The following is a 21584-nucleotide window of genomic DNA, read 5'->3' on the forward strand; positions in this document are numbered from 1 at the left end:
AGGTTTGTTGAGATGTTGGATTTAAATAAAGGTTTAACCCTGTGCAGGAATTTGATTCTATTCCATCATATAACTAGCATTCATCAAGTTGAAGTTGTTAAAGCAAGTCATGACATAGTCATTTAAGCTTAATCTGACTTAGAACACCCACACAAACACACCACACAGAGAGTCCAGTGTAACCAGCTTGGTGCTGTATATCCCATATATGTAGAACTTCATCTGAGTGCACCTGAGTGAAAGTCTAGCCAAGTCTAAAATATTATCATTAATTCAAGAAGTAGTAAGTAGCTTTATATCAACTCCAGTGGTTGAAGATTGAAGCTGCAATGCTCTAGTAGTCTAGAAGACTGCAAGCAACACTGTTGGGTGATAGGTAGGTGCAACAGACTTTAGACTAGACCTTCCTCAACCTTTGTATCAAATGATTGTTTACCTGTTCTATTTCTATAATAATTCCAGTATCTAGTGGCTTAAACTGTATTTTACTTCTACCTCTCTAATGACAGTCTGAGTAAAGATGTAGCAAAATTAAAAGTTGAGTTGCGAGCCAAGCACTGCAGTTATGGCCTACCTGGTATGTGGAAATGCCGGGGAGCAGCCACGTATGTAGACGTAGATGAGGGGGATTTGCCATCAGAATAGGTGGATAAGCTGGGGGTACTCCGACCACTTTCACTACCTCCAGTTGGGGATGGAGGTGGGTGGGCATTGGATATGAAAGGCATAAGGGAAAGGGTTTTGGAGAGAACAAAGGGCATTGGGGGAGGGGGGGGGGGGGGCAAGAAAGCAGCATTATGGTAAGCATTTTGAAGCTGTAATTATTACAATAATGCAGGTGACTTGATGACCCAGCCGTCCTGAATTTGTGGGAGCACATTCATCTGGTTTGATAATCTGTTAAGCGATGAGACATACAGTAAAAATCATCACATAGAAATCGGAATACTACCACTTCATACAACATAGATATGCAACCCTTAGCTCAAATTGAATTTTTTCCATCAGTGTCGTGCAGAATCTCATGAAGATCCCAAAGCAGCAAGGTCTAGAACCCTTGGAACAGCTCTACAGGAAGGCACTGGAGCTTGGTGCCTGAATAGACCTAATACACCCTTAATGATCCACTTCATGCAATGACAGCAATACACCTCTTCAAGTACCAAAACAATCCAACACTCCATTTCTCCTAGACACCATTAGCCTACCATTACCTGTGGTAATTCTTCTATGTGGACTATTGTATCTTGTTTGTGCAGAGGTTAACACCTGCACAACCTGACAGATGGGGACTTTCTTAGTAGAGTTTTACGAGACACTAAATTGTCTGTGGGTTATCTATCTGGATTGTGATGAATACTTTGTCTCTTGGCTAGTGTGAAGTGAGATGAGTTCTTGAAACCTAGCCTGTCCTCACACCTTGACACATCTGACCAGCTGCTGGTGCGCAAGGTGCAGGTTTCGACTGCTGGTTTTGGAAATTTCACAGACATGTTGAAGAGAGGTTGTTCTACACAGCTCTTCAGTTTAATTCTAAAACAACTCTTGGCCCCAAAAATGAATCTCTGCGTAGTGATTCACCTGATGAAGTGGATCTGAAGGGATGATCTGACATTAACAGTTACCAAAACAAAATCAGACAAATGTAGGAATTGGTGTAATTTAAATGCAATTGTGGATCCCAGAAGAACAGACCTGAAAATATGTGACTAGTAATGATAACTGTCATTATGAATATAACATACTTTTAGACATTTAGCTGAGTGCAAGCATGTGTGTTTGTTGTTTATCTAGTGTCCACACAACTGTCTTACATCATAAGCAGGCTGGGTGATGGAGTCACTGACACCCTTTAGGCCAAAGGTAATAATCACTCTACATCCAGAGATTTGAGGAAGAAACACAGAGATTGGGAGTGTGTGTGTGTGTGTGTGTGTGTGTGTGTGTGTGTGTGTGTGTGTGTGTGTGTGTGTGTGTGTGTGTTAGAGAGAGTGTCAGCTGATTGAACACACACGCTTCTCCCCTCAGACAGGGAGGAACTCTCGACAGCGATCTGGATGCAAGTGGATGAGATCACTGACACACACTGCAGCGCCGTTAGTGCTGGTCTGAGTGATCTCCTTCAGATACACACAAACACACACACATGCCTGCAAACACACACACACATACAGTACATACAGTACACATTAGAGTCCTATTAGTGTAAGTCTAAATGTGGAGCAGATCCTCTGATAAACATCAGGAGTGAAGGTAGGAGGGTTAGGGGGTAGGAGATGTGTTCTAATTAACCTGGACTGCACGTCTGGCACAAAGTAGAGGCCTTTCAAACACACAATAACCAGATTTAGAAGATGGTTTTTGGGATCATCATATCAGGGAGAAAAAAAAAGCATGCATTATTCATCCTTGCAAGGCCCTCCCCCTAACTCTCCTTCTGTCTGCGCAGCAGACAGCACATGTGAATAGTGTGAAGGTCTTACAACCACAGTAACATCTGTGTCTGAACCTGATAGCTCATTAAAACACGAGCCTGCTGCATGAAAACAAACAGCCCTCTTTCACGGCGTGTTAGGAACCACTAGGGCACGAACACGGCCAGCGGCGCACTGCATTACACGCCCCTGCGACTGGCGACCAGACCCCAAATTACAGCTCAGCCTGCTTGGGCCGCTTCATTCCTGTGTTCCCCCTCCTCTCTTTCATCTTCCCCATCAGAGAACTCCCCTCTCAGCATTTCCACCCTATCAAGGCAGGAACCACCAAACTGTAACCTCTGTCCTCCTTTTAATCAGCAAAGATCCAAGCACACGAACTCAAAGAAGCATGTTCCAAGTCCTTCTGTACTCCACCAAAATAAATTCCTGTTCAAACTGCGTCTACATGGCGCTGTAGCAACCATTTATACAAGGGCTGTAACTGTTTTATCCCAAATAGTTTTTAACATTCAAGCATGCTTAAATAATTAAATATTGGATCTGTAGTTATTAGGGATGGAAAGATTAATCAGTTCATTTCAATACAGGAGCTGCCATCGGTAGAGCAGCTGGGAATAGATAGAATCTTTGAAAGAAATCTTTATTCATCAGTTGTTACACCACTGAATTGCAGTAGGTTTTGAATCATATTGTGTTGAATCTTGTCACATCATGGTTGGGCTGCATACTGTAGCTTTAGGTACAAACTCTGCTCACATACAGACTTTAGTATGTGTCTTTTGGAAAAATGTCACATAATTTAAACATGCTACATCATTTTCAAGTCAAACTTGATTTAAAGAGTTACCACATACTATGAGAACCACTCCCCTTTATCTGCTTTGCAACATTTTAAGGAAAAACATCTGTGCATTTGTAATATTTAGGGGTAGAACTGTTTTTCAAATCGGATCCACATCTTCCAGAACCTCATATGGATGTTTGTATTCTGGTTTTGGTCTCAGTTTCAGAATTGTTACACCCCCAGTGTCATTGCTAATAATCCCTTTTTGCACTGGAATGTTAAGTACGGTAGGTTAATGTTGAACCAGAAAGTTGGGCTGGTGTGCTGGAAGCTGTATCATCACCCTAATATAAATAAATGAACAAAAACTGTACGAGAAGCTATGGAAACAAAACCTAAGCTGTAATCAGCTCTAATGGTCATGGTGTATTCCTAATGACTGACCTAACAGTCTACAGAACATTTGCAGATAGCATGCTCGATGTAATCTCAGTATTGCAGTTTCCAAAGAAACTGGAAACGAATCCGTCTATCTTATCTCCATGACTAGCAGTTAGAACATTTCAATATTCATCCTCTCTTTGGTTAGGGGAGTTGTTTCCAAGGAATGCATTTACTGATAACATTTAGTTTTATATTTGTTCCTGTCAAAAACTAGAACTTTACCAATCATTCATCAAGTCATCAAAACCTGCACTCTCTTCTGGATTCACATCAAGGACAAATGCAAGTAACATTAAGGGTATAGGGTCTAACACAGGACAATGAACAAGCAATCATTCAGTTAAAACACTAAGGTAGCTCACACGTTAAAGGCAGGCAAACAACCAGGTCAACAATCTGAACAAACAAGCACAAAAAATGAAATCATTGTTAACTTTCCTCTAAAAACACAATACCAAGGGTCATATCTCAGGTCTACATGAAGTTATTCATGCACAACAACAACCACGTCCACAGACACAAGTCCACTGGGCAAGCAGAATGAGAAAACTGAGTGGTCCGACACTCTTGATGCACCCCATGAAACCCAACCACATCACGATACCGGACAACAACATCACAAAACCTGCTAACCATTCCACTAGGGAAGGGAAGACACAGAAAAGAAAAGACTTCTGGTGTTTTTACCGTTAGGAGGAGGTAAACTGAGATGCAAGGAAGTCCTAGGTTTAGGGTCAGGTAGGGGCTCCTGTTTGAACCCTGGGGCTAAGGGAGATCAAGGAATTGGAAGAAGATGAAGTAAAGGGAGGAGGTTTGATAAGCCTCTCTGCAGGGGTTAGAGCATGCAGGGGGGTATGTGTTCAGAACGGGTTTGTGATGTTAAAGAGGCATGTGGTATCATGAACAGCATTAGCAGTTTCATGGTTTTATTTCAACAATTTGAACACTCAAACAGTGGTTACAGACCCAAGTGGAGCACACGCCAGTCAGGCATTCTGTTTCTCATTATGAGTCATTGGTCTATGGTGAACTGAAAGACCCGGAGTGAAAGTTTTCAACACATGGTTAATTTGGTGCTTAACCACAACTCATGCCAGGTGAAGCCAGTTCCATGGTAGTATCACAGCACTCCATTCTTAAAGACGGCTGATCTCAGACAAATGCAGAGAAGAGCAGTACCTTGCTGTTGTTGTGAACCCCATCTCATTACATTTTTTCATAAGTTCTCTGCTTTTAATCATAAATATAAGGGTTGATGTACTCATATTGGTTGGTGACACCTCGTTCTGGAAAAGAGGCGAGTTCTAATTTCTGTCTGGGGTTTGACAGCAGCAATGATTCCAGCAACTTGTCTACTGTCTGCATTGGACCAGGTCTTTGTCTTAGTGTGCTTTGATACCTCTGAAGAAGGGGATGTAGTTGTGCTGCTGCAGCATGGCCAAGGTGGTGGGGTTTAAGTGTAAAGACAAGCTTCCACTGCCACCTACTGGTGTGGGCGAGTACGTGCCACCACCACCACCACCGCCACCGCTCCATTCAGCCCCACCAGAGTAGCACATAGGGAGGGAGGAGTCCCTGGTCCAGGTGGACGGGTATTTAATGCCACCAATGACGTTTGGGGGCAAAGCAAGAGAACTGGATTCACGGGACTGGCTGCTGTATCTACCACCAAGGTATACCTCTGGTCCTGAATATTCAACCACATCACAGGAAAAGGATGAAAGTGCATTAAGAGCGGGACTTGTTGTGCGTGAGTTGTTTTTGTCAGGACCTAATCTAGCAGTGAAGTTGTAAAGTACTACTGGCAAAACTGGGGTCGGGCCCTGTATTAGGAATTTGCAACTACAATTATATTCCTGTCACAGCAGCTTTGACAGTGCATGTAGACAATTACAGATAAATATTAAAATAGTAATAAAATATTAGGGCAGATTTGGTACAGAGTAGCTGCTGCAAAATGAAAATGTCATCAGAAAATACAAAAGCAGCTTGACATCTCCTAACGGGGCGTCAGATTTTATTGATAGCTCAGGTCATATCACAGTATTACATGGACTGTATGTGTGTATAAGGTCTTTCAAATACCTGGCCGGCTGTAATTCTGAGGGGAACGAGACGGGGTGTAACGTCCGTAGCCCAGAGAGCTGTTAGAGCTGGGACTGGAGGGCCTCCTCTGACGGGGTGACTTCTCTCCATCGCCCTGGATGAATAAAGTCAGAAGTTAAAACACACAGGTATATTCTGTGCGTTCTGCTGAGGAATACACACTGACTCAGTCCTTCATTACAGCACCAGACAGGAATGTGGACAAGTAACTCCATCTGATTTATACTTAAGCATATATGTCATGTTGCACTAGGTTTGCAAAGAACACAGGAAAATATAACATCAAGGTTAAGTGGACTGAGGGTCAACACATGTAAACAAATTAGTCATAGTGTCAGAAATGTCACTTCTTCACATCATAAAAGCTTTTTAAACGTCTGTTCCACCTTTTTGGTGATTTGTAAAAAGACTTCATTTCATTACTATACTTGGGATGAAAGTCAAAGGATTTGAAGTTAAATATTACCTTATGCTGTGGCTAAATTATCCTTCTATAAAAAGCGTGTTTACCCAAACTATAAAACAACTCAAAAGTCTCTGGTTGCTTTCATGGTCTTATTTGAACTGTTGTCCATCTGCACAGTTAAGCACAGTCCAATGAGTCCAGAGTTATAAAAGCTAATAAACTGCTGGCCAAAGCTAATTATTCAATTATCTCACAAAAGCCTTTCTCACGTATATTAATTCAACTCCTTTGTGCCCACACTCACACACACACACACACACACACACACACACAAAGGAAAGCATGTTACACAGATGGAGAGTGTGTGACAGCCACAGCAAGACACAGTGCGTCATATTACCTCTGTAGGAGTAGGAGAAAGCAGCTGGGGGGACTGCAAATGAAGAGGGGAGAAAGCCAATGATTAGGATGAACTCATATGTGAGGTTAGTATATGAGTTAGCCATCCAACCATGACAGAGATCATTCAGTGTGAGTGAATAATGACGTCCTGTTGAGTTTGCACGCTCAGGGCTCTGACTGCACTGCAAACGAACACGTGTTTGAGACAGAGAAGGGAGCAGGGCGTCGATGAAGAGCTGTTACTGACTGCACACGATGGAGGGACAACAAAGTGGAAAAACAAAGTCACAAGGAAGTGTCTGCGAAAGGATGTGTACTCAGTCAAATCAGGTGTTTTCACCACAGTGAAAGTGTTTTCACCACATACTGCATATTCAAATTAAATCACTGACATTGTACATATTTAAATCCTACTTATTCAAATGGCAAGAAATGACATTACAGAAATACCACAAATATACAAGGTTAATGAGAAACAGTCTGTTGACTGTATCTACTGCACTCTGGGTATAAAATGCAGAAAATGTATAGGATGCCACACTCAGTGTATGTGTTCGCCATCCATTGAAATTCATATATCAATTTATATTGCCTCAAGACTTTTAATAACAAATGCATAAAATGGGACTTTATAGGGTGCCCAATAAACTATTTATTAATGCTTTATAGATCAGTTATAGACCAGTAATAACCTGCGTTGTCAGATTCTGAAACTGTCAAAGTGTTTAGTGTCATGCTAGAACATAATAAACACCAGATAGAGCGTTTTCGCACACTGGCAACCTAGAACCTGTTATTGGCTTTTACCTGATCTACGATGCTTTAGTAAATGATTAAGTCATAAAAACTATTTGTTACAACTTCTGTTAACAGGAGTATTTGAATTCTTTACTTAATAAATACCACTCAGAAATGATTTACAGTTACATTTACTCATTTGGCAGACGCTTTTATCCAAAATGACTTACAAGTGAGGTAGAAGGTACAAGGCAAAGACAGGGTAGGTGTAAGGATGTCTTGCCTAAGGGAGGAAGGCTGCAGCTGGGATTCGAACCATGGAGGGTGGCGATCTTTCACTCATCGGTAAATTATTGTATTACTGTACCATACTGTACTGTATATGCTCACTACAAGTTTTATATATATATATATATATATATATATATATATATATATATATATATATATATATATATATATATATATATATATATATATATATATGTTTCTTTTAAATATATGTAGTGGAGTCGAAGGTACAGTCTCTTAGTCTCTGGACTGGATTAAAGTTAGAAGATCAAATACAGGGCTGTGAGAGACTAGTGTACCTCTCCATAGTGCCTCTCCTCAGATTGGTAGCTCACGTAGGGGGAGTAGGACAGCATGTCAGGCCTGTCTATGTTATAGATGGCCTTGGTCTTTGGGAGGGCTGCCAGGTCTTTGTAGTCCAGCATCTCCTCCCCTAGTTTGGCCTGTAAACAGACAGAAGAACCCGTTTGTATGCCTTAGTTATTCAAAATTTCCCTGGAGTTAGGATGCATGAAGCTGAACGGTGAGCAGCTGCGACCCCTGCTGGTGAGTAGCTGTAGTACAGTCTTACATAGATGATTCTGCTGGGAGAACCTGAGGCGCTGGAGGCTGGGACTGAAGTGATGCTCTCAGATGAAGTCCGGGTCACCTGCAACACACACACACACACACACACACACACACACACACACACACACACACACACATAAATATAAACATACCCACTTATATTTAAATATACAGAACACACAACTTAAGAGAAGTGACAGTGAAAAGTATGACAGTAGGTATTTTTACTGTTCAGAGTTCCGATTGTTTAGTCTAGTAGTTTAGTCATCACAATTTCTCAAACCAGTGATCTCTTCAGATTGATTGTTTTGTTTATATCTTTATATTTATATGATGTGTCTATTCCACATCATATCACCTTCAGTTTACAATGATTTCAATTTTAGTGAAATGAAATCAGTCGATGAATGAATTACTGAGACCTCATTCATTTAAATTTCTATTATTTATTTATTTATTTTAACCGTGTCCCTTCCGTGTTCTGAGCAGAGTTTTCTCTTCTTCTTTGTAGATAGAAGAAACAAACACTGCAGAAATTTGCAGATGATCTTTAATTTATTTTAGATTAAGCCATGATTGTGTCTTTGTGTAGCAATAAAAAGAACAGTAATTATGCAAGATAAGTAATGATATCATAGAAAATGAATGAATGAATTATGTTGCAAAAATGATTAAGCAGAAACATCTGTGCACCAATGCTAGTTCTGCACTGTAAGACGTCACATGTCCGTAAAAAAGATACACATGCATTTTGGAACATATTGCTGGAACTTAATAAGATTAAAATATTTATTACATATTGTAGAATATACTGAATTATATAAAAATGCAAACCCATTAAACTAAAGCTTAAACAGAAACTATTCACTTACCCTTAAATTAAAGTTATTATACTACTTAATTATTATAGAAACTTGTACTTAGTAAAAATGTTTTTTCTGACATTGCTGAATACAAGCAATCCTATAGCTCTTAAGGCAAACACTCACAAACGCACATACAGTGGCTCAATTAGTGAAGCCATGTCAAGTGGGGTGATGAGCAAGTATCAATTATTGTTAAAGCACACACACAGAAGAGAGCAGGTGAACGTCCTCGCAGAGCAAATTACACGTACCAGTTTGGTGTATATCACCTTGCATAACACTGTTTCTGCTCAAGTTGTGTGTTCACCCTTACAGATAAACACAGTGCATCCAACAGATGCAAGTACTGAGGTATCAGTCATCTCTGCTTGCTCACTAAACCATCCCTGTACATGCACAAACTCATCATCAGCATCATCAAGTCTGTAAAACCAGACTCTGTACGTAACGACTCATACAAAACTGGACTGCAGCAGCATGAGTCTTTGTGGCTGCTGTTCAACATGAAGCAAATATAGCAGTAGGTGTCAGGAGTTATGATCAGCCCATGCTGCAGATGATTGTGGAGGGGGTATGGGTTGGGAGCAGGGAGGTACAGGTGCACCAACCTGTTGGTCAGGAGCGTCATTTAGCTGTATCCGGACCTGCTTCTGGGAAGGAGAGGGGTTATAATGAAGAATGAGGATGGGAGATGGAAGATGGGACAATATATGGGATGTGAGGCTGCGGGGCAGTTGATGCAAAAGTAAATCAATGGCATTAAGCCTATGTTACATTTTCTTATGAGTGGTGACTTGATACTGATAAGCCCTGTAATTCTCTTTGTAGAAGTTAAACTCAGCTGCAGCCTGCACAGTGTCCTCAAAAGAGCTTACAATTAATTTTATACTGTGTTGAACCCTGAAAGTGAGGGTGAGAAGATTATTATTAACAGAGAACCTAAAACAGTAAAGATTAATTGGAGAGAGGCAATACTAACACAAAATGTCAATTCTTTGCCTACCACCTCATTAAATAACATTTCAGTTTTCATTTAGTTTCTTAGATTATGGGAATATGTTATGATACAAAGTTATATAAGAGCCATTATCAAAGACAAAAACAGAGACAAATGACCAACTCATGTATCTAACGCTGATCTATTTCGGTTCTTTTGGGGATTTGTGAAGTGACAGTTCCTATCTCTTGTTAAAAAAGCACATGTGGTTCCATGGTCTTCTTCACCCACCTTACTCTTCTCCTCCTGCTTGGCTGCTTGTCTGCATGGTGGATGCCAGATAGAAGATCCTGATGAGACAAAGACAACAACTGTCATTAATAACATTTAACAAGTGTTGGCATACTAACGGAGCACGTTAGTATGCCTAAATTGACATTTTCTTTTTGCAGGCGACCTATTTTATTTGAGATAATATCTTATAAATAATAAATAAATCAATAAAAAATCAGTGCATGTAAACAATTTTAATATTGCACCTCAGGGCCAATATACATTAGCAGACAAAACACAGGCTGACAATTTACATAAGATGAAGCTAGAAAATCTAAATCTTTCTTTTGAATGAGATGATCAGGACTTCGTCATCAGTTGCAGTGACATATTTTATGATTGTGGTGTCAGAGAGCTATTTCCTCTTTGAAATCAATACACTTCGAAATAACAAGTAGTAGTTCGATAACGAGTCGACATAAATGAACCCAAGGAAAAGCACCAGCTGTTCCTTATGATTAATGCCACACAGGCAGTGAGTAACATCTCTGTGAGTGTGAGGACCTATAATACATTGAGCTTATGCTAATATAGTTCTGTTGGCAGAAAATAGACAGAACCAAAGAGACTATGTTACCATAGGACTTAGCTTTGGTCTTTCTTACTGTTTTAAAAATAGATGCATTTCAGGTTGAAATCCTTTGTGGTTAGACAGGAATGTTTGAGGTTACAATAAAAAATTCCTTGAATATACAAGTTTGAAGGTTTTTGAAGTCCCTAAAACTAATTTTACCTTGCAGATACATTTCTTCCCCCTCTGCAAACATCTGCTCACAGCGAGCACAGCGGGCACATGTGGGGTGGTAATGCTTCTCTCCAGCCTGTGTCGAGTAAGAAATGATAACAGGTTAGAATAACACAGCATATTAAGTGTGGTTGCTTTGGCCTCTTTAAGGAATAGTTAAAAGACATTCATTTCCTATTACACAATAGGACAACATATTACTGTCATACATTGCATTGTTTGTTGATACAGTACATAAGTACACATGCAAAACCAAACAATCAAATACATACAAACACATTTGTATGAATATATCATTTTGATCCGTGCTTTTTTGACGCCACACTTTATTAGGACATTTCTAATTAGCTTGATAAAAATACTGATGTCACATGAACAGGCAGAGCTAACTGTAATCCAGAAAGAAAAAAAGTGCCACAAGCTACAAATGACAACAAAGAAAAGTTGTTAACCACACGGTGGAGCACTCGTGTTACACAGAGAGAGTTACGGTTGCAGAGAACTAAGACTTGCACAGGTTTGACTCATCAAAAATAATAAATACCAAAAAGGAATGTGCAACAAAAGTTATAAAAAACTTCAGTGTCAATAGGGAAAACTCATTTAACGTAAGTTAACGTGAAGAATGTTCATTCTTAATTAACCTGCACACTGAGTCTGATCCATTTCTCTTCTCCTGTGTGATAAGCATGCAGTTGCTATTGCATGGTTTGACATTTAGATGACAGTGGACGTCATAGTATGTCCAGAGGCTGATAAAGACTCCACAGGGCAGCGGGAGGTGCACGATGTATCACGCACTTGTCTGTGATATTGCACTGATGAACTGACATAGGACCACTGAGATCTTGAGGTCGTCAGAAGTCCACTTACTCACTATTATTAATATTATGGCCAGTGTTGGTTTTCTCTTATATTATTATGAACTACACTATTTACATATAATTATTGATGGGTCTACTGGGAACCATCCATCAAAGGGCGCATTAGAATAAGCTGCTGCTGAGTTATTCTTTTTCTTGATCATATTTTAGAAGCTTGTTTGGAGACTGAAATTAACTATAGTCCAAAACCTACTTTTATGACCCCTAAAACATTTATTTTAATAAATCTAATAATAATAGATCTACTGGGTAATCCAAACACCATCCCACTTGCCTAGTGGCTATTGTCTCACTACTAATACCTTGCAATCAATTAGCATTATTTCACTGTGTTGGCAAAATTCAAAACCTGTTTGATTTATGGGCTCAATAATAAACTAAATGTTTCAAAGTGATGATATCATTCTTCTTTGCAGAACCTTCAACTAATAACAGATCTTGCCCAAAGGCACCTCATCTTATGACGTGCTACAATCCCTCTGAGGTCTCTCCACTTTGCTGTGTCATCTCAATATGGAACAACACCAGAAAATGGGATGTCAACACCCTTATTCTTGGATGACACCCTGCCTAATGCTTATCTGGACCAAATGAATAGCAGATGGAGAAAGGGAACAACCAGACACATGTAATGACCAAAAATGAGCAGGGAGGCCAGGTCCTGGTACCACTAGGGAAAAAATACTGGCAGCACATTGTGGATGCCATTCCAAAGACTGTCTATCTGAGAGAGATAAAAACAAAAACCTTGAGAAAAGAGGAAGTTGACTTAGAAACATTGAAGCCTGGAGATAAAAGACTGGAACTGGATTGAAATTCTAACTAGGAAAGTTTGACAGGGCCGGAAATGAGATAGCACTGCAATCAAATCCTTCCTTTGCCTGAAGCCGAGGCTGCATGACTGGAAAATTATCATATTCAATGTCCTGCCTGTCTGATAAGCCAAGGAAGAGGATGGGTAGAGGTTAACTTGGACTGGGTCAGCCAGGGTTGAGGTTTGTGGTTGAGACTCCTGCAGAGATCAGGAGTTTTGAAACAGCTGCACGGAAAATACCTGGGAGAGATCAAGGCAACCAAGTGGTGGAAGGACAGATAAGGTCATGAGGAGCTAGCAAACCTTTGCTATCTTTGCTTTTACCCAAATATGTCCAACCTATCTGCTTCTTCAAAGTGATCCTTTCTCTAATGCCCTCATCTCACAATAGCACGAACCAGTTAGACGAGGGAAGCGGTACATTTAGCTGCAGCTCGCTGCAGGAGTCCAAATGACCTATGTGTCGACCCATCACTTCTAATGGGAAAAAGAGTTTGAAATGGTGACAACTGAAGTCCAGGCAAAACGAGAAACCTTCCTGGCTGGATAACTGGACTGGCCAGCAGCTAGAAACATTAGAGAATCATTAAACGTTACTCTTGAAAACTGGTTCTAGACATTGTTGGACAATCTGACCAGCATACTACATGTCATCAGCAGCAGAATCATTCTGCACAAGCATGAGCCAAATATGTTCTGGTGGTGAAAGTGTGCAGTGGTGGATGAACCCCCAAACTCTTTTTATATGAAAAGACAACAGTTGTGGGGAAGGAACAATAACAGTATCTACTCACATTCACAACATTTGACTGACACTTCACATTCTGCATGAAGCAATAAACGCCGCAGCAATGAGCAATGACCAGCACAGATGAAAGCAATAACAAAAAACAATAAATAAGGTTTCAATCCTGCTTCTTCTGCTGCCAGCTCCAGTTACTGAGTCAATACGTCCCCACAGACGGACTTTTTGATCTCCAAATGTCATGACATTTTGACGGCTTCATCTCTCAGTTCTCATTTGAAAGCTCAGGCCAGCACGCCTAGACTGGCCAGATAAGACAACTGTGTGTGTTGGTGTTTGATTTAATATAACTGGAGAATCTGTCAGAGGAATTACACTACAGAAGGTAGAATTGAATCTTTTATTAGCTTGTATGAAATATAGTGTTTACTATCATATAATAGTAACTCACCCCTCTGTGCTGCTGAGCTATGTGTGGACGTGATAGTCTAGTTACCTGTTAGACAGGTATTTCAGTGGAAGATAGTTAGTTTAGATTTTAATACCATGACACAGGATCTTTGTAAACATATTTATATGTATTGATCCACATCAAATATAACAACAAACTAAAACATTTCCTGATTTCAATCTATTCATTAAGGTCTTAACTGGTGATCATCATGTGTGTGTGTGTGTGTTTATTTATTATATAATAATGATGTGCATTTATATGCAGTCTAAGTTTCAGACATAATTTCTACAGGTGGTAATTAGTCCAGATTTCCGGAACCTTACTGGAAGATCGTGGACATTTGTACAGCAGTGCTGCTAGTACACCTACTTTCAACCTGTTCCATTTTCACAGTTTTTGAAACTGTGAATGTGATTCACAAACCAAACACACCTTCATTAATTCCAGTGTTTCAGTAAGGATTTTGGTTATAGATATTTACATACACATGCAGATCAGCTACTCCACTCACCGATGGGATGAGGTCTAAAAATCTGAACAATTTATCTAATTTGTGTGTGCAGGGAGCCAACAGGAAGTCACAGATGTGTGTGCCTTCTCTCTGTTCTCATGTAGAATGAACAATGGGTCCACAACAGTGTGAAGAAGCCCACTCAGGGATTTGTGGGGTACAGTTTGTATGTACCCAGCAAACACCTTTCAAGTTAATGAATGGAACGCCATCTCTGAATTCAGTATCCTGTTCTTTTACTACATCGTTTAGGTGCCACTGATGCATGTTGGTCACACAATAGAGTTGTGTTCTGTTGTGCTCTCATGTGTTTCTCTTCTCCAATCACTGGACAATATTATGTACACACACACACACACACACACACACACACACACACACACACACACACACACACACACACACACACACACACACAGCGAGGAAGGCAGAAGCGTGTTTTGTTTCCATTTCTTGTGTTTCCGCTGCCGTTCAGATACCGGAACCTGATAGATGTTTATGAAAGCAGAGAATGTGGAAGTCTGTCATGTGGCGAAAGAAAAGAGAGAAAATGATAGAGGAGAATTGTTGTTTCTCCCCATAATGCTGCTCTGTTGTTCTGAGGTCATGGTGGGAGCTTCCAAGACCCCTCATCTAAAAGCTTTCTTCCTCTCCACCTCCTCCTCTCGTCTATCTCTCCGCCCAAGGAGGGTATCCCATGTCCATTCCCTCCATCACTGCAGAACAACAGGCTGCTTCACTAAACCTACATTCCACTGCAGTGACTTCTCCCTGCCTCTCTTTCTACCTGACTCTTTCTCTCTTTCATGCAGCTCTGTCAGTCTCTCTCTCTCAGACTATTCTTTTGTTTTTTCCTATTCACTGAACATGGACTGCAGCAAAGCAATGTTGGATTGGTTTCCGCTTTAGTTACATAAATGATTCTTGGAGGTGGAACAGCTGGAGATGGAGAAACATTATCTCACCTAAAAACTGGCAATGAAGTGAAGGGTTGTGCTAATTATTTTGGAGCTACCATGTTTTAGTCAACTGGTGCCCCAGTTGATATAAAAAGGTTGGACATAGACAGTACTGTTCTTATTTAATGTACTTTATAGTTGTAGAAGGCTCCTATCCTACCACTTCAGGTTAGTTTACCTAAGATTTTATGAGATATGGATGTACAGTGGTGATTTTGAACATCCACAAGGCCTTAAAAGAGAGGGATACAAAAAAAAAGCTGGTAGTGGTAGAAGTTGGACGTCTGAAGATCCATCCATAAGAACTGTGGATAGAATATTCTATTCATTCCTAGAATGGTAGTACACTTCATTAAGAGTAAACTGATCCTCATGTATGACATTTGTTTAGAAGATTGTAGAGCATTCAGATAACTTCTATGTCCAGAATTGAGAAAAATGTGTTTTTGGACTATACACAGCTTAAAAAGGTTCATTGACCTTAACTATTGGGTTCTAATTCTCTTTAATATGCCCATAGTTACAAAATGTATCTACGATAAAACTTATTTTTTCTCTTCGCTACACAGCATGGGGTCACACACATACACACACACACACACACAGTACAATGACACACACATGACTTCATCACAGTGACAACCTGGGGGCGATGCGTCTGCTCTTTCTAATGCTCTCACTCTTGCCTGTAGAGGCAGCCAGGTAGCTGAGAGTTAGCAAGAATGGAAGGTTGTCCTGACCGAAGGGGAGAGCACGAACAGCAATAAAGTTAAGAGTGTGCAGAAAAAGCTATTTACCCAGGGTGAAGAAAGGGAACAGAGAGAAAGACTGTGCTGAATCGTCAACAACAACACTAACAACAACAACAACAACAACAACAGGGAAGATCTTGGCTGGATCTTTATTCCACAAGGACCCACACACAGCGGCCTGCAGAGGCACTAATGCATAGTACATCTCTGCAGAAATGAGCACAGTAGCTTCTGGAAGCTTCCCGTTCATTCTATTAATGATGCTTGAAAACTACAGTTGAAAGGAGGCTGGAGACCTGCTACATGTACACACTCGTGTAGCATTAGCAGTGGACTCTGTATAATCTCATGAATATGTAATGATCATTTCAGGGAATGGGCTGTCAGCGCAGAAGTATTTATTGATTGATTGGTTTTATTTTATTATTTTGATGTATTAATTGATTTAGTATTTGACTTCCATATATTTAGGGGACTCACAAGACACAGTTTAAAGAAAGATGGGTGAAATCAACAAAGGCCTTTGCTACAAAAGTAGCAGTAGGGCAATATATTTGTCCCATTTATGGGTCAAGCTCCACGATTGCTGGATCCAACACTTCCCATGCAGCTGAATAGCATTTATCTTGCATGTACATCTGTCCAAGCCCATTTCCCATTCATTCCCCTTCGCTTGTCTGTGTATTCCACTAAATCCCTTCATTTATTCATACATCTTTAATTATTTATAAAATTAATTAATTATTAGTTATTCACGTATTTGCTTCTTTCACTTTCGATCCCTAATCTCCCTTGGACACTTTTTGTGTGCATGTGTGACTACATGCTGCATGCTAACAGCTAACATCATCACTTCTGTAATCTTACCTCCAGTACTTTTCCAGTGATGTACTTCTTGCAGCTCTCACACTGAATGCCAAACATGGCGTGGTAGTCCATCTCACAGTAGGGGATCCCGTCCCTGACAGGACAACACAAGATGAGACACAGATCAGACGCAGCACAGGGAATCAGAATCCTCCACACACCTCATCTGGGCTGACAGCATTCAGCAGGTGATTAGAGACGGTGTTCAGGTGACAGGTGCAGCTCCTGTTACAGCCTATACAGCACAACTGTGATGATTATACTATTGATGTTCTCCTCCACCAAATATCACAATACGACTTCTTATTAGTGCCATTACTTACATTTTAAGGCAGCATATTATTGCAATATCAGTCTCAGGTTGGTATTATAGTGACCCTAGCTAGACAATTTGTGCTCCAGATATTGCTCTTGCTCTGCACCATTATTTTCTAGAAAATGTTACTTACACTTTTTGTATGCTACACAGGTTACAGTTCAAAACAACCCTACAGTGATAACTCACAAAAATTTTATGAACATTTTTTCAAGTTAGGTTTGTGTAAAAAAAGTCATCACATACACATAAATACTGTATCTGTGCATCTGTAGGTGCATAATGTTATTTCAAAATAAAAGTATGCATTTCAGTTCTTTTCTTTCTGTACTGAATATACGTTACAGTAGAGATGTGTACCACTGGCCACTGGTCACTACAGTGGAGTGTATTTCCAGGAATATCACAGGTCAGACATTATCTAATTTTCACAAACTGAGAGAGTTCAATTCTTTAGTGTTAGTAGTGTACTTCCACATGACTTACTTGCTGATATACTCTGCATTGAGCACTTTGTTGCAGACTTTACATTTGAAGCAGCCCAGGTGCCAGTGTTTGTCTAGTGCTACCAGGGACTGTTCATTCTTAAACTCCTTCCCACAGCCACAGCAATCTGCAGACATGACAGAGAGATGAAGGTAAATGAGGGGATGAGTGATATTAAAGTTAACATACCCTCTATTGTTTAAACTGAACGAAATGGCTAAAAGGGCAGTTGAGTTTTTGAGACAGGAAAGACTCAACCTCATTTAAGAAAGTGTCAATTTAAGGGATGGAACAGAAAATTATGCTGTAACAAGCTGTATAACAAATCATATTCTGCTACTGGGAAAAGTTTACTTTTGGCATGACTTGTGCTAAGACAGGAAAAGATAGAGACATAAACAGAGAACTGACTGTGGACAGCTTGAATGGGTGCTGGGCTGTTGGCAGGGAGAGGCTGGGTACACTTCTGGCAGATACACTCCTTCCCATTAAATGTCACTCGATCACCGGCTGGGAACGGCTGTCTGCAAACAACAGAAAACAGATATCACATCAGGCGAGGGTTTTGACTAAATGCTTTTAGTACACCAAATCCTTAGAAATGGATTCTAACCCTCTCCAATAAGACTCTTTGCACATCAAATTTTGTAAGCTTATATAATGTTAGGCAGCTGTTTACAACACGATGGGACAGGTGTGATTGCAAAATGATGAGTAATATCCTTCCACAACTGAATTTGTCTCTTAATTTATCTGATCTGATGACCAGCAGCTGTCAGGGAGGATCCTCTTATGACTTTACATTTGCTGGACATTTTTAGGAAAAGCTCAGATTCTATTAATTCCACTGAGATAGGCGTAGGATAGGAGTGATACTGTAGTAGGTAACAGATGAAAGGTCAGATTGTTTTTTTTTTTTGCCACTTTTCAGGGTATTTAAGGGTTTCTGTTCTGAATGCCGTTCAAATCTGATTGTATATAACAAGAACATTAATATAAACAGTTAAATGAATGGCCCTAATACTGAACCCGGGGGTACACCACTTTGACAAGCAGCTGTTAAGCTTTTCTTGGTAATTAGTGATTTAAATAGTGCTACACAATGATGCCAACCACAGCAGTTTCCTAAATATTCCTTTACTCTAAACATAGCCCAAGACTAGGGAATCACTGCCAGATTTCCTGTATTGCTAGAAGTCTTGATTTGTGTTCAGATATCACACATGCTCAGAGACAAAGAAACAACTTGGGCTGTTTCTTCAGAAGAACTGGTGGGAAATGTTAAAATTAATCAAATGATTTATAGTATATTAATTCACTGGACAATGTCTTGTTAGAGACAAACGCCATCAGACTGCTTAAGAGACATTACAAACATAATAAAACAATGTTAATGTGTCCTGGCTGGGTGCTCTGCTTTAACACAGCTGCTGTCACTGAGTCAAGTACAGAAGAAATGATGATTCCTTGGCAGAGAAGAGCTCTGACTGGCTGCCACGTGCGGTTTCTTACATCTCAGAAATGTGATATTAGAGCTGCTGTCACACTGTCACAGCCAGCTAGTGAAGGAGGAATGCATTCAGAGAGATTGGGGAAGGACTGGGGGAGGTTGAAATTGTAGGTTACTCGTATAAACACTCAGAAAGTTTCCTTTTTAGAGCTAACATGTTGACCCTTCCTTGTTTAAAGGTTTATATAATTTGGCGTGCCCATCTTTAAATACCTATGCTTTACTTGAACCTAACTTTACTTGAATTCATGCTAGTCTCATGCTAGATCATGTCTTTCAACGGAGTTTCATTTAATTTTGCTTAATTTCTTGTTTTATTTATTTTGAATTATCTTAATTACATGAAGAGCAGTCATCCATCAATCAAGAGGCCGATGGTGTGATTTCCAGCCCCTTTGGTCAGATGTCGAAGTGTCTTTGGGCAAGACATCGAACCCCAAGTTGTCCCCAATAGGACAGGCCAGCTGCGTGTGAATGTTTGTGAATAGCTGAATGAGTGTCTATGTAAATGTGATAGACGAACGGTATATAACAGCAGACCATCTAACAAGTTTCATCCCATCAGCTTTCCTTTAGTTTTTTCTTTTATGTTAAACTATGTATGTATTAATTATGGACTTAAGAATCAAGTAATGAATTTAAGTGGTTCTCACGTGTTCAACTCAGTTAAGATTTCTTGGTTCTTGCTAAACTGAGATCAAGATAACTGAAACTGAGATTCTCCAAGAATGAAAGGAACAAAACAAAAGAAGTCAGTTACAGATCAATACAAACTGGCCTTCATTGAATTATTTTTTTCTGCAATTAAGAAAAAACATTTTAATTTACAATTTCTCAGCAATATCTTTGTTTCTAAAAGTTAATTGTCTACTGATGAAAATCCAGCTGAAAGCATTTAAACGATCAAAGCTCTGATTTCTTTAAGTGTTTGCTTGAAAGTTAGTTAGTTTGGAAAGATGATTGTGATAGATGAAGATGATAATGATGCAATAATGAAACTAGATTTAGAGAGGTAGACTGACACATTGGAGGTGATTTGTTGTAGAACGTGCTCGCACATGGATGAAAAAAACACAGAAACACACAAAGAAAAATGGAGAGAAAATTAAATTATGGAAGATGAATGCAATGGTGCTGTCGCCTTCATTGTGAGTGTGATGCCTCATCTCAAGCTGCATTTGCACACTCTCTCAGTTTCTCTCTCTCACAGCCCTATTTTTATATTCCTCACAATAAGCCTGTGTGTTTTGCCACAAAAGCGATATCTGTTATAAGAGGAGCACAGAAGTTTGATGATCACATTACAAACCTCAAATGCCACACTGGAACATTCTGATCTCAGGTTCAGCATAAGGCTCACCATGGTATGATAGGACAAACACACTCACACTCACACATAGACCATTCCCATAGCTAGTGTTAAGTGTCTTTTGAACTGGGGGTGGGTTTCCTAAGTGGCCACACTGGAGTGACCACACACTTAAAATTCCTGCCTGATAGAGGCTACCATTACCTTTCTAGGCCTGAGAGACAACACTAGGCATGCACACACAGTCAGTAGAAGCATGCATATGGTTGGGAACAGGTGAAGATGACAGTATGACTTACAGTAACACGTGACTTCATATGCTTTCTTGGGTTTAGACATGTCTAAGTATGATATGGCTTTATGTACTTGTAAATGGCAACTATCCTAAAAGCGTCATGCTGTTGAGAGTATGTGTAAAAAACATAGTTCTGGGGTAATATCTCCTCAAAATATCTTTTTGTATTTCAAATATGAGATCTTCTTCTTGTCAGTTGGAAAATACATGAAGGTGTCAGGAAACCAAGTCATGTGAAAATACATTAGATTTGCTTTAAAGTAAATCTACTGAGTATGTTAATGTATCCACATATTTGAATTTTACATATACAGTATAGCATTTCAATGTTAAGGCCTTACATGACCTTCATAGTGGTTTAAGACGTCCCATTTCTTACTTGCAGGAGGCGCAGACGAAACAGCGGGGGTGGTAGGTTTTGCCCAGGGCAGACACCACTTCCCCCTCAATGAAATCCTGGCAGCTGAAGCAGCGAGTCCCGTACATCCGCTGGTAGTCCAGAGTGCACATGTATTCACCCTGACGCACGAAGAAGCCTCCCTGGGCAAGTTCACAACCACATACTGGTTGGTAAGGTAGGTCGAAGAATATAGGAAAGACAATGAGAAGAGATGTAGGAAGA

At 40.0% G+C, this 21584-nt stretch overlaps 1 protein-coding gene across 9 annotated transcripts in view; it reads right to left on the reverse strand.

The window, feature by feature from the left end:
- ablim2 (actin binding LIM protein family, member 2) overlaps positions 1-21584 on the reverse strand; it is a 74412-nt gene that overhangs the window by 12295 nt on the left and 40533 nt on the right. For 3 of the 9 annotated variants that reach the window (XM_026352815.2, XM_026352818.2, XM_026352814.2), the window contains exons 3-15: positions 21342-21525; positions 18260-18372; positions 17849-17975; positions 17047-17140; positions 11049-11136; positions 10274-10332; positions 9654-9695; positions 8181-8258; positions 7909-8052; positions 6579-6611; positions 5752-5866; positions 5066-5353; positions 575-682 (exon numbers count right to left, since the gene is read on the reverse strand). In XM_026352815.2, coding sequence (XP_026208600.1) covers positions 575-682; positions 5066-5353; positions 5752-5866; positions 6579-6611; positions 7909-8052; positions 8181-8258; positions 9654-9695; positions 10274-10332; positions 11049-11136; positions 17047-17140; positions 17849-17975; positions 18260-18372; positions 21342-21525 — 1473 coding nt within the window. The remainder of the gene's footprint in view (positions 1-574; positions 683-5065; positions 5354-5751; positions 5867-6578; positions 6612-7908; positions 8053-8180; positions 8259-9653; positions 9696-10273; positions 10333-11048; positions 11137-17046; positions 17141-17848; positions 17976-18259; positions 18373-21341; positions 21526-21584) is intronic. The other 6 variants (XM_026352821.2, XM_026352820.2, XM_026352817.2 and 3 more) reach the window with 5 other exon arrangements.

Source organism: Anabas testudineus, chromosome 18 (assembly GCF_900324465.2).
Source record: "Anabas testudineus chromosome 18, fAnaTes1.2, whole genome shotgun sequence".
Classification (NCBI taxonomy): Eukaryota; Metazoa; Chordata; class Actinopteri; order Anabantiformes; family Anabantidae; genus Anabas; species Anabas testudineus.